General features: G+C 42.8%; 1 protein-coding gene across 4 annotated transcripts in view; it reads right to left on the bottom strand.

Moving 5' to 3' along the window:
* Positions 1 to 14,090, bottom strand: part of LOC142402214 (serine/threonine-protein kinase PAK 3) — a 37,192-nt gene that overhangs the window by 2,667 nt on the left and 20,435 nt on the right. The window contains exons 6-15 of one of the 4 annotated variants that reach the window (XM_075487775.1): positions 10,059 to 10,121; positions 8,014 to 8,184; positions 7,748 to 7,922; positions 7,254 to 7,317; positions 5,683 to 5,731; positions 5,471 to 5,583; positions 4,744 to 4,861; positions 3,797 to 3,896; positions 3,449 to 3,645; positions 1,151 to 1,288 (exon numbers count right to left, since the gene is read on the bottom strand). In XM_075487775.1, the coding sequence (XP_075343890.1) occupies positions 1,151 to 1,288; positions 3,449 to 3,645; positions 3,797 to 3,896; positions 4,744 to 4,861; positions 5,471 to 5,583; positions 5,683 to 5,731; positions 7,254 to 7,317; positions 7,748 to 7,922; positions 8,014 to 8,184; positions 10,059 to 10,121 (1,188 nt within the window). The remainder of the gene's footprint in view (positions 1 to 1,150; positions 1,289 to 3,448; positions 3,646 to 3,796; positions 3,897 to 4,743; positions 4,862 to 5,470; positions 5,584 to 5,682; positions 5,732 to 7,253; positions 7,318 to 7,747; positions 7,923 to 8,013; positions 8,185 to 10,058; positions 10,122 to 14,090) is intronic. The other 3 variants (XM_075487776.1, XM_075487777.1, XM_075487778.1) reach the window with 3 other exon arrangements.

The following is a 14,090-nucleotide window of genomic DNA, read 5'->3' as shown; positions in this document are numbered from 1 at the left end:
CTGCGAACAGAAAAGAAGGAAATGAATGCACGTATGAAGCCGAAGAGAGGGGCTTAAAGAGGCAAAGGTTTGTGTTTGTCCACAGGAGTTACGTTTTATCAACAGTGTAATTACATGTCTGTCATTTTGTCCTCTGGATCAAGGACATAATACCGAGCTTAGATGGAGAGGTGCAGCATGGACTAAAGATCATCTTTATCAGGCCCTTCTCTTGTTGAATAAGCTACCAGTAAAGGTCCGGGAAGCAGACACTCTTTCCACTTTTAAGACCAGGCTTAAAACTTTCCTTTTTGATAAAGCTTATAGTTAGGGATGGCTCAGGTGATCCTGAAACATCCCATAGTTAAGCTGCTATAGGCCCAGCCTGCTGGGGGAGCTCATCTGTCACACCTTTCCTCTCTTTACTCTCTTTTTCCCCCGTTTAATTTCTCAAATGATATTATGTACATGTGACATTATTGTGGTCATTAACTTGTGTTTCCCTGTTCCAACAGATATCCTTTGAATGGTGTCACAGTGGTTTTTTTCCCCTCTTTTCTCTCCTCTCAGCCCCCAGCTGGTGGAGGCGGATGGCCACCCTTCCTGGTTCTGGTTCTGCCAGAGGTTTCTTCCTGTTCAAAGGGAGTTGTTCCTCTCCACAGTCGCCTCAGGCACGCTCAGGACGGGAGATTGGACTGAAGACAAGTTTCGTTGCAATCTGTTGGTTTCCTTAGCTAGGGAATTGTTTTTGAATTGGCTCTATATGAATGAACTGGATTATTTTGTAAATAATTATGATTACAATGAATTGAATTCCAATTGGCTTGAATTGGACTTTATTTAAGTGCCTTGAGATGACATTTGTTGTATTTGGCGCTATATAAATAAAACTGAATTGAATTGAATTGAATCTTTGGAGTAGATCCAGATCATTGGATGGATTTCTGTACCTGGAATTGTGAAGTCAGAATACCTGTTTCTGTGGCTAAAGCCACATCACAATCCCCCTCATCTCATGGATGTTGGATATTTGTAGATGTACAAGATTTAAAATAGTCAAAAGTTTTTGAAAACGCTCAAAAATAACTTAAACTGAGCTAGGATTTAATCCCAGTTTTCGAAAGCACTCAAAAATAACTCAAACTGAGCCAGGATTTGATCCCAGTCTTACCTGAAGCAGCTCCTTGGCAGAGCCTCTGCGGTCCACGTCCATCTCCAGGCAGCGGTTGAGGAAGTCTCTGAACACGGACGACAGCTTTTCTGGGTTCTGCAGCTCCGGAGTGCCGTTGGTTGCTATCAGGTAAAGTGCCTGCAAAGACGAGCATCGTTTTTCAGTTTGCTTGAATCCTTAGTTAACAGACAAAAGTACAGAGAACTTTTATTTTAGTGTCTTCACTGACCAACTTCACTGTATTTAATGTGAGAGGCATGAAGGGGCAAAGCAGAAGGGTGGAGGACACCAAACTCTTCAGTGAGGTGCTGATCACTGGCAACAAAGCATTAGCGTTAGCACACTCCAGTTCCACGTGCATCCAAGCTGACTGATTTCAACCCTCCTTAACATCAGACTGGACTGATTGAGCTAATCTTGAGGAAGATATTTATAAAAATGAGTCTAAACCAGACTTAGAAAGACTAATTCATGCATTTGTCTTGATGTGAGACAGGCCTGAGCTCTGACAATGTTTAAATACAGGCTGAAAACAGTTCTATTTAGCTGTGCATATGAAAACTGAAAGTATTTTATCTGCACTCTTCACTTTTAAATTAATTAACCAATGATTATTTTTTCATGTATTTATGGAATGATTTTATTGCCTTCTTGTGATTTTATGTAGCTGTAAAGTCAAAACAACAGTTTTTCATAGATTCTCTGTTCAGGATTCCCCAACAAACAGTGAGATTGAGTATATAAGGTGAGCAAGAGAAGATTAAACAGCTCTCCTCTGATGTATTAGCCTTGGGCTAGCTGCTAGCAAGCTTCTTCTGCATTCATCATGGAAATGCATCTTCATTGGATGCCAAAAACTGGTGTATCCGCTTAAAATGTAGGGAGTGAAGGGAGGGACAATGAGTACAACAAAAGCTGGATCAGTTTTGTGAGGGATGAAGCTGAAATGTGGCACCACTGCAGATGTGGCAACACTCCAGCAGCGTCAGCAGGGAGCGTCGCCACGGAGGTTTGAGGGCAGCACATCTACTGAGAAAGCTGAAGTTTCAGGGGTAACTACGGTCGCTGGATTCAGTTTGTTCAGAGCTGCAGTGGAAGTGAGTTCAGGATCACTGCCAACACCTGATTCATTATTCAGCAGGTAGCTTTAGAAACTTTCACTGGAGACAGTTGGGACACGCCGCTGCAGCTGGAGCGCTCAGGCAGCGCACGTGCATCCCTGGCTCATTTGTCATTTGTCATTTTGTCTTATTTCTGAACTGGGCCTCTTCGAATCTAGGCTAAAAACCTACTTATTTAGGATTGCTTTTAATACCCAGTAGTATGATGACACTTTTATCTTATTTTATCTTATTAGATTTTGTTGTATTTTATTGCTTTCGCTGTTCTTTTATTATTTTTTTTATTTGTTTTTACTTATTCTTCTCTTTATTTATTACCTGCTGTAAAGCACTTTGGTACATTGTAAGGATTTTCTGTAAAGGGCTGTATAAATAAAGTACATTTACATTTGTCTGTGATTTGGAGACTTAATGTAATTTACTTCACAATTGTTTTAATCGTTCATGTTTGGTCGGGTGGTTTTACAACCCATAACGTATTTATTCCTGCTTTACTCAGACTTTAGCATCAAGGTTTATGTGGACAGTTTAAAGCTTTCCAAAAGAAGAAACTCTGGTTTAAGAGGATTGTTTTACACAAAGCCGTGTGTTGTGGCCATTTATGTTCGCAAATCATAAGTTCTATTAATTTAGTTTTCTTTGGGCAGTTAGAATATACTTTAGTTAGTTTGGAATCAAAATCTGTAATTCATTTTTATATTTGAAATTGTTTAGATTATTTTGTTAACTTTTAGACCCTCCCATTAATTAGACAGATTAAGAACACACCGGGGAGCTCTTTTTGTTTGTCAAATGTCCGCTGTGAAGACGGGAGGTTTTGGTAAAATGATTTTTTTGACCACTTTTTGAGCCTGTAAAATCAGATTAAGTTAGCTTTCATTTTTGTTGTTGTAGGAGTTGTAGGAGATTTTTAGTTATTGTTTTGTTCATATTTTTTGTTGAAAATAAACTACATATATTTTTTAAACAATCAAGTCTGAAGTGCGTGCAAGAATCAAACCACCTGTTGCCACCCACGGCCTTTCTTAGAAAATATAGTTTGGAAACTTAAAAGGCCGCGACACGGTGGGTTCCGAATGTGTTTCATAAAGGTTTAAATGAATTAATAACAGACTTGACAGACATTTCTCACAGCAAAGAGTCTAAGTCCTGACTGCTGTGTGGTGGCTATGTTTACCCTGAGTGGATTCTCATTCAGATAGGGTGGCTCTCCTTCCACCATCTCTATCGCCATGATTCCCAAAGACCAGATATCCACTTTTGGGCCATAGGCCTTCCGAGTCACCACTTCTGGCGCCATCCAGTAGGGTGTTCCCACCATGGTGCTGCGCTTGTTCTGCTCTGGAGTGATCTGAGCGCAGAAGCCGAAGTCGGCTGCAGATGCAGGCAAAGGGAAAGAAAGAGACACTCAGTCATTCGTATGTTAACTGTATCCAACACGTCTCCTAAAGGGAACCTTTTCTCCTCTAATCGGTGGCGTTTTTCCACATTAATTCTAACATACTAAATGGAAAAATAGACTCACTGAGCTTGACCGATCCGTCCATTCCCAAGAGGATGTTGTCACTTTTTATATCTCTATGGATCACCTGGTTGGAGTGCAGAAATTCCAAGGCTTGAAGACACTATGAAAGCAGAGACAAAAACATTTATAAGGGAAGCCTGAGCTGAACAGAAATCTGCACGGTCTTTTCTTCTGGTTGGGTGAAACGTTTCTCCGGCTGTGTTTGAAACCGCATACTACATACTTGCAAACTGCATACTTCCATTCTGCATACTGCATACTGATCGATCAGACAGTATGCAGAGCGTTTACCCACAATGCACTTTGCTCCTGCCCGTGCCGAAATCAGCCGGCCTGAAGCTGATTTCACTTAAGCTCTAAACTCTGTAAACTTTGGCAACATTTGAAACATTTTCAGGCGAGAAAGTAGTCGTTTAGATCCCCAACGTGTTGAAAACCTGACAAAATACCGGCTATTTACAATTTTGTTCCCACGAATTCGGCGCTACTAAAGGTAGCCGCAGTGAGCAACGCACTTCCGGTTATTTTCACAAAAATAAAATACCCGTTGCCTTTTATCATAGGGAAAGCCATTACGATACAATTGGTACTTTTGTTTTGAAAACAGGAAGTGAACCTACCCTCGTTGTAGCTAGCTTGAAACTGCCGTTTTAACAGGAAATGACGATCGGCGACGTCACGTTACGTTGCATCTTGGGTAGTTTTAGTATGAGTAGTAACCTCATGATGCATACCCAATATTTCGGCGAATCTAGTATGCATCCGGGAACTTCTCACTTACTCAAACTCGCATACTAACTCAAAAAGTTAGTATGAGTAGTAGGAGAACTATGCGGTTTCGAACACAGCCATTGTGTTTGTATCTGTCCACCTGAAAGCAGGGGTCATACTGTCACGGCCACAGCTGTAGCGGGGGCTTTTTCTGGTGTCTAAACTTGGCGTCCTACCTCTCTGCAGACTGCAGCGATCTGGCCCTCGTCCATGCAGGTCTCAGTCACTACATCTGTCAACGAGCCTCCAGCCAAATATTCCATCACCACCCAAAGCTCGTCTCCTACCAAGTAACTAACAAAAGAATGAGAGAACAAACGCGGAGATCAGAAGTTGCAACAAACGAGATGACGGTTCAGTCGTTGCTTTGAGAGTTTAACGTCTGTGGCGTCCCAAAAAAAGCTGCTCAGGAGTGTTAAAGAACAAAGCGGTTGCACATACAGAAAGGCAAACAGAGTGAAACCAGAGCTGAGAGTTTTTGTTTTAAAACACCAGGGCGCAGTGTTGCACCTAAGTATGAGCTCAGCCCACCATTAAAAGGAGGGAGAAGAAAAAAACTGCAGCAGAAGCAGAAGAAGAAGAAGAAGGAGGAGGCTCAGAAAGTCCCTCAATGTCATTATGACTGCACATTAAACTGAAACCGGTGCACACTCCAGCACCATCATGAATACAAACATTGTACTTAGGATAATTGCATTAGAGCCATTTTAGAAAGAGAGACTAATTATTTCATTTGCTGCTGTATAAATAATTATTTCTGTTCCATATTTTTCTTAATATGTGCAGTGAATGTATACGATTAAGCCCGCTTAAAAGTCATAAGCTCCCAAACCTTAAAATCCCAACAGGGTTTATACAGTCACAGCATGTTTTTACTGGGTCTGTCTGCATGAGAAAACTCACCTGTCCAGGTAGTTCACTATGTTAGAGTTTTTGTTTTCCCTCATTACCAAAATCTCATTGATGATCAACTCTTTCTTAGGTTGCTGCTGCAGGTTCATCTGCTTGATGGCCACCTGAGACAAGCAGACGAGATATTTGCAACAAGTTGCTGAGATGACTTAGCGAGTCAGAAATGTGAATGCTGTAAAAATGTGAAGTGAAGTCTGACTTACCTCTTGGCCCGTTGCTATGTCGATGGCAGTGTAGACGGTGCCGGATGCTCTGACAAAACACAAAATCAAAATCACATAAGTGAGTTTTTCATTAATTCAGCCTAGAATCTATTCAAAAACTACAAAAACTAAATGGTTTTATCAAATGATTACTCTATTGTCCTATTGAGCAGTTTAAGATAAGAGAGTGCCTTTTTTTATATATAATCCACTTACTGCACATTTCTATGACAAGTAACTGCCTGTTAGAACTCAACAGGAGGAATAAAGTGGTAAAAAGGGATAATTTTATTCAAATAACTCGTAGGTGCATTGCTGCATCTGCACAGCTTGACTCCTGCTACACAAAGACATAAAAACCTCAAATTAAATTCAGTTCATGAGTTACTACAGTAAAAAATAGCCTGAACTTCATGCGGTTGAAGTTGCTTTTAGACTCTTCATTAATAAAGCGGATCAACAGATGCTCAAATGAATGGTGTGCATTCAATTAGGCCTTATGTGGGTCTGAGTGAGGATATTAAATAGCCTGGGTGCCAGCCGAACTTAGCCCCGCCCATACAATTTTTGGTCGGGAAGTTCGGTCTGGCTCTGCTCAGTTGGGAAATCTCTATGCTCGACATCAAAACAGTCGACCCAATCAGATTGCCAGGGCGGGCTTTATACGATGATGGACAGATGATCAACAGGGACATTATCGACTACGTCACTAAAGAGCGCTTGGTTTGACTTCGTTTGAAACAAACAAGGCTGCCGCTGGAGAGCTAGGGTGTGTAGATTCTGCCATCGAGTCTGTTCTACAGGATCTCCACATTGCATTCATTTTGAAAGACGAACAGAGGAACGCGATAAAGGCTTTTATCGATAGAAAAGATGTTTTTGCCGTCCTTCCTACAACAAGTGTGTGTTGCTTAATCTACGTCACATACTACGTTGCTTTGATTGGTTGTAGGTCTATCCAATTGAGCGAAGAGGCATTTTTTCTCCTGGTTCGGTTGAAACACACCCCATACTCAAAACTCTATCGAGCGGTATCAGACTCACATTCTGACTAGAATCGTGAGTATGACGTAGTCAAGCTAGATATTAAAGCCTTTCCTCTGTGAATTCTAGCCTCTGGTTGTTCCTCTTTCTCTTCAGCTGCTGTCACAGGCTATGAATAATGAAGCACAGTTCCTGGTAATAAGTTCAAGATAACCTGACGGAGAGTAAACAGCTATCCACTGTTTAAAATGGAGACTTCCTGATCAAATATGGAAATAGCGTGTGATAACCGCGCCGTGCACAGACAAACTGGTAGAAAGGCTTTAAAAAACACACACACACACACACACACACACACACACACACACACACACACACACACAAAGACGGAGCTGAAGGGAGGAAGATGGTTGAGCCAATCTGGCTCTTGGCCTTTTTGGGATACAGTTCTCATTTCCTGTCTTCTTAGTTTTCTCTATCATTCAACCCTAATCCCGTCTCTGTCTCTGAAACTGCGCTTCTACATCTCCTGCAGAGACTGACCGCTCCTAAATTTGCTCTTTTTGCAGAGGATCACAGAGACTTACCCTTGTCCTATTTTCTCGAAGCGTGTATACTTCTTTTTGGGATCTCCCACACTCACAATGCTCCCTGAGAGAGAAAAACAGATGTATAATGATTGTCCTCGTTGAATGTGCCTTTCCAGCTCAGTGCACAAATCTGTCCATCGCACTGCATTCTGGTCATTTGGGCTGAGGTTACATCACAGAGATCAGTGGGCTGGGAAAGGCCACAGTCAATAGAAAAGGGACTTTTTTTTGTGGTCAAAACTCATATTAGTGCTCCTTGTTTTTTTTTCCTTTTGCACGATTCCTCTAAATGCACAGAAATGCTGCACAGGAAATCAAACGGCATATTGAATAATTCACATCACACACACAAACAGATATTGACACATATATAGATATCAGGGTATTAGCTCGGGACACACTTGTTATGTAATCTGTTAAAATATGTGGATTCTAACCTCTGAGGAGTTTGCATTCAATAAAAACCGACATTCATCTTTTAGGACACATACTGAGTCTCTCCAGGATCTCCTCATCCGTCATTTTGGACTTCTTCCTCTGCCGATCGGTGTGGCGATACATTGTGTTGGAGGTATCCTCTGGTTGCACCTGCGACTCTGGTGGAGTCGGCACCTCCTTCACCATGCTGGGAGGCTTCGTTGGTTCCAAGACAGAGCGTGTGTAGATCTGCACGATCAGAGGGGAGGATAAACAGGACCTGAAGGGTTCTGCGATCACAGTGGGAAGGATTTCACCAATTGTTGCCACACAAACTCACAGATTTGGTGTGTTCGGGTCTGGGGGCGATGACCGGGGGCAGCTCGTCGTCGTCCTCCTCCTCTTCTTCCTCCTCTTCCTCTTCCTCCTCCTCCTCGTCATCCTCTTCCGACACAGGCGGAGCAATGGGGGGTTCTGTTGATGACGTTTTGGCACCCTGAATGGTGGAGATCTAAGTAAGTATGGATGAATGTGCCATGTCATGAAACCATGGAGTCAAAAGAGAATGTGCAAATTCCTCAAAATTTCAAACACTGTCGTCACCATCGGGTGTAAACGGCCTGCGAACCCCAAACCAACCATGTGCACGGCCTGAGATCTGGCCAGTGGAGGTCTAAAGATATTTTTGTGTAACATGCATAAAAGTGTGTTTGTATAAACCATCATTTAAAAGTGGCTGCAAATCAGTAGCGACTAATATAAAATAAAATGTTCAAAGAGGAAAAACACAAAAAATGGTCAGGGTTAAAAAAGTCAGGAAAAAGACTGTTATTAGCAAAGGAAGCATTATGAGTCATGTGAGCACTAAAGAGACACGAGAGAGGCTGCATTCAGTGCACTTTATCTGAGGGAGTTTGATATGTGAAGTCTGGTGAGGTGCGTCATGAACCAATGATGAGAATGAATTTTTAACCAAGAAAATATTACATATTTAAACTGTGCTGTAGGAGATAACATGCTGCGACACTGCGGTATCATAGGGAAGTGTAGACACTGTGAAATAAGAATAAAAACGCTTATATTTATTTTGCCAACTGTGTCATCTTTTTTCTTCCACTTGCCTCAATTTTTTCTTCCTCTCATGAGATGGAAACACTTCATTTCCAGTCTGGTGATGCATAAATGAAGCAGTGCAGCTTAGTTCTGGTGTTTTAAAGGGAAAGGGTCTGTCTGGAGGAAAGTCCCAGTCATTCAGTCAGACATATTGGGTCTCTGACTGGCCCAAGACTGCAGTGCAGAAATGAGTGCATGGGTTTTTCTCCTATAGAGCCATGCAGTAATGGCTAAAATGGTGATGAAGTTACAGGCACATTATTGGCAATGTGGATCAAATTGTTAAGGGGTATAAGCTCATACATGCAGTTTGACAGTCATCACAACCCTCTGTGGCGTGCGCCACTATTGTGCCTGTTAAAGGGGAAGTTCGTCCTTATTTCTGGCATAAAATGCGTTCATCTACTCACCGATAACAGTTTGGTGAAAGTCGGCATCCTTTGGAAGATATTTAGATCACTGGAGATCCTCGTACATCCATATAACGGGAGAGAACAGGGCAGAGACAATACAGCCTCTAAATAAGGCATTATCTGTCTTTATTTCACCAATACTTTACTGCCGTGTTGTTGTTATCGGGGGCTATCTACTGGGATGACGTCATCGACACGCGCCACCGCAGCAGCATTTTTACACGGAATTTGCTAGTGCTGCTGGTAACATGGTTCGTTATTGCGTATTTCCAAATTTCCAATTGCACAAAACTAGCAGAAGCAAACTCTGTGTAAAGATAAGCCTATAAGCCCCCCGATAGCCCCCGATAACAACAACACGGCAGCTCTGAGCTAACAGTGCAATAGTACGCGTTCATTCATTGGTCTTAAAGTATTGGTGAAATAAAGACAGATAATGCCTTATTTAGAGGCTGTATTGTCTCTGCCCTGTTCTCTCCCGTTATATGGATATACGCGGATCTCCAGTGATCTAAATATCTTCCGAAGGACGCCGACTTTCACCAAACTGTTATCGGTGAGTAGATGAAGGTATTTTATGCCATAAATAAGGTCCAGGTTTAAAAAAAAACGAACTCCCCCTTTAAATAACACGACTGAATAACGTGTTCTAATAATAAAATACATGTATAATATCAAACAGATCCAAACGTTCGCCCATTAAATACCAACACAGAGAGTGATGATGCCTCTGGCAGATATGTGTGTATATTGTGCAGTAGCCAGATGGCATAATCAATATTTGGTAATCAAATCGTTGAATTTAGCTTCAAGGCCAATGCAGAGATACATCATATGTAAAGTAATATGGAGGAGTTACCTTGTCAAATAATGCGCTGCAGGTTCTAAGGCTGACAGGAGGCCCAGAAGACAGCAGTCGGTTCTGAATGTGAAGGTTGAAAACGGGAGGATTTACTCAAAACAAACCGACACAGTGTGTAAGACTAACTGAACTTCAGAGGAGGGTGAGGGGGCTGGGGGGGTTGGGGGGTTGGACACTGTGTCATCCCCTAACACACAGCATGAGGGTACGATAGCAGCACATCATCCCACCTCCACAATTGATCGAGAACCTCTTCTCTTCGGGACTTTTCATCTGATTTGAACTTGAAACTTGATTTTAACTCAGCGTCAGTAGTAAACAAACTACCAGAATCAGATTATTGTCTCAATGCTGTGAAAGTTTACACACAAGCAGGTGTGTGTCTGTAACGTGCTGTATGGTGACATCACTTTGCTTTAGCTGGTCGGACGGCATTGCTGTTGAAACCAGTGTTAGTGCAAAAGTGGCACCGGGTAGAGAAGCAGAGTCATAGTTTCACTGTTGATGCATGAGTACAGTCACTTAATTTCTCATAACAGTTAAGCTTCGGCTCTCATTGATATTTCATTACAGCTTTTTCATTGAAAATAATAACTGCGGTCACGTAACTTGTATTGATGGCCGACGTTGGACCACGTGGATCTTTTGTTTATCTGATCATTGGATTGATTTTTCCCTTTATGAGCACTTCTGTTCAGTTGTGGTCAGGATCTCTCTCGGATTTTGACAGTAATCAATTTGTCAAAAGGCACAAAACACAGAATAAGCTAAGTTTAAGATGAGCTTGACGTGTAATATTCTGAAGATGATGCGGTAACAGTGTTATTTATTTTAGTAATCCTAAAGTGGATAATTGGATAAGTGACATCCCTAATTCTAAGGTTTTATGCATCTGGTCCTTATCAGGTTTTGCATGCAGAAGCAGTGTGTGAAATACTAAGTGCACCCCTCCATTCAACAGCTTGCAGAACCTCTTTTGACAGAAATTAATCTAAGGATTTTATTTTCTGTATGATGTCTCCCATCGTTGTAGAGACAGTTCATTGAGGTTTGCAGGAGATCATTTACACACAGCTCTCTTAAGGTCCAACCACAGCATTTCAGCTGGTTTGAGGTCTGGATTTGGTCTGGCATGTTGTAGATTTGCTGCTGTTTTTGGGGGATCATTGTCCTGCTGCATGAACCAACCTTTCAGCCAAGCTTTAGCTTGTTGGCCTCACATCCAGCTCCAAAATACTTTAGTATACAGAGGAGTTCATGGTGGACTGCTCAAAACAAGGTTCGGTCCTGGGTCCTCTTCTTTTCTCCCTCTACACATCATCTCTTGGTTCTGTCATCCACTCCCATAACTTTTCCTACCACTGCTATGCAGACGACACCCAGCTGATTCTGTCTTTTCCCCCTTCTGACACCCAAGTGGAAGCACGCATTGCTGCGTGCCTGGCAGACATCTCGGGGTGGATGTCGATGCACCACCTTAAGCTCAACCTGGACAAGACTGAGCTGGTGTTTCTCCCGGGGAAGGGCTGCCCATTCAGAGACCTGGCCATCACCATGGATGACTCTGTGGTGACATCAACCCGGACCGCGAGGAATCTGGGTGTGACCCTGGACGACGAACTGTCGTTCTCGCCAAACATCGCATCAGTGACCCGTTCCTGCCGATTCCTCCTCTACAACATCCGGAGGATTCGCCCCTTCCTCACCGACAAGGCAGCACAGGTGCTCATCCAGGCTCTTGTCATCTCCCGCCTGGACTACTGCAACTCCCTCCTTGCTGGCGCCCCGGCTTCTGCCATCAGACCTCTGGAGCTGGTTCAGAAAGCTGCTGCTCGTCTGGTGTTCAACCTCCCCAAGTTCTCCCACACCACTCCCCTTCTCCGCTCTCTACACTGGCTCCCTGTAGCTGCTCGCATCCAGTTTAAGACTCTGGTGCTGGCCTACAGGGCAGTGGAAGGAACAGCTCCTTCATACCTCAAGGCTATGGTCAAGCCCTACACCCCCGCCCGACCACTTCGCTCTGCGGCCACCAGGCGCCTGGCTGCCCCGTCACTCAGGGGTCCCTGCGCACGATCGACACGGTCACGGCTTTTCTCTGTTCTGGCACCCCGATGGTGGAACGATCTCCCGACTGATATCAGGACAGCTGAGTCGCTGCCCATCTTTCGCCGTTGGCTGAAAACCCACCTCTTCAGGAAAAACTACCCTGATCCGCCCTCTTAGGACAGCATCTGCGCCGTCCTAGTTCCTTACGCACTTATTGTTTCCTCCACCACTGGCACCCTCTATATTTTCATTACCCCCTACCCGAACCAGGGTTTGAATCCCAGTCCTGCTTTTCTTACCTCTTTTATGTCTTCCCCTACCCGAACCAGGGTTTGCATCCCCACCCCGCTGTGACTGGTGTGCAGTTGGTGAGAGGCTGGTTGGTTATCGCACTTACTCTAGCACTAGTTTTGCTCTTAGCTGTTTGGTATTAGAAGGAAATGCACTTATGATTTCTTGTGACCTGAAGTTCTTTTGCCTACCGATGTTGAACGAACTTATTGTAAGTCGCTTTGGTTAAAAGCGTCTGCAAAATGACCGTAATGTAATGTAATGTAATGTAATGTAAAAACAAACCATACTTGTTAAACATTTTCGAAGTTAACTGAGGCCTGCAGAGTCTGAGATGTTTTGATGTTTCTCTGAGCATCGTATGGTTTGAAGTGGACTGGCTATGATGTCCAAACTCTCTTGAATATATTCCACTTGAGAAAAACTGTTCTCACTGTGGAACGATGGACGCATTCCACACAAATTATTTAGAAATGGTATTAAATTATAATCCTTCTTATATTGGTGAGCAGCAACAGGATAGTTTTCCATGTCTTTCCTCTTTGGCATCGTGTTCAAACACACCTGAATGCTGCAGACCAGCAAACTGACAAAACTTCTGCTTTTTGGGAGGAGCTCACGCTTGATGATGATCAATAAATCAAGTACAAGTTCTATCAATTCCTATCAAAGCAGAAAGGGTGGACGTAGTTTGTCACACTTCTGTAGTTTTTCTCAGATAATTAATAAAGCAGCGTAATAAGCCACGTTTTGTTGTTCACCAAAGGTTGTATTTACCTAAATCTAAGACCTGCTAAGGACCAGATTCTTTTCTTTCATGTCCTGATGTACAAAAACCCAGAGCTGAACGAGTGTACAGTTCTTTTAACACAACTGTAAATTTGCTTTGCGCACAGGGCCTAAAACTGCGTGACAGTTTTTCTCCTAAAATCCATCATGAGAAATGATTAATCTTAGAAAAGAGGCATAAACCAGCCATGCTGGAGTCTGCTTCTCTGTATAGTTAAACAGCAACATTGTCGACACGCAAGGGATTAAAGATTGAGTGCAATTTGAGGTGGAATCCACATTCTCTGATGTAACTACTGTAAATGCTGCGTGTTTGGTAATGTGAAGGGTGGCCGTGCTCTGTGGGACTGGCTGCCTCACAGCTGTGGTCAGAGGTTTGCATCCACTCACAACTGTGTGTGTGATGAGATACAGGGGAAACTTTTTAAGTGCTGCAAGTTGTGAGTCGGTCACAGAAAGAACAAAGATGCAGCAGAGCACTGCTCGTATCTCCTGCTTTCAAATTCTTTGTTTATTATATGGAAAAAAGCAGAAAAAAAAGTCTAGTAGAGGCAGAATCTGGCTTCTTTATGTAATTTCTTAACCCGTAAACGGATATTTTGGTCTATCCAAAGCCTGAATTAATGCAGTACAGTATCCCCTATCTCCTGTTAGAGATCTCATTCATGAAAGAAATCAAATATAATTCTGAGATTTTGCAGTATGATAAGTATTAATTATGCATTTATTCCAGCAGGATAGACACAGCTGTTTAAAATCACCTGTCAGGTTGTGTGAGTATCGTTATGATGGACTGATGTCTGCTTCTTTAGGGCCGGTGTTATTGGGATATCTTTATTAGTTCTGTTTGCTGAATGAGCACATCCCAGTCTGAGGTGCTCCTGAATACTCTCTCTGGACTTG

This window comes from Odontesthes bonariensis, chromosome 16 (assembly GCF_027942865.1).
Source record: "Odontesthes bonariensis isolate fOdoBon6 chromosome 16, fOdoBon6.hap1, whole genome shotgun sequence".
In the NCBI taxonomy this organism is placed as follows: Eukaryota; Metazoa; Chordata; class Actinopteri; order Atheriniformes; family Atherinopsidae; genus Odontesthes; species Odontesthes bonariensis.
The sequence above is the reverse complement of the archived record's forward strand: the minus strand, read 5'-3'. Positions and strand labels throughout refer to the sequence as shown.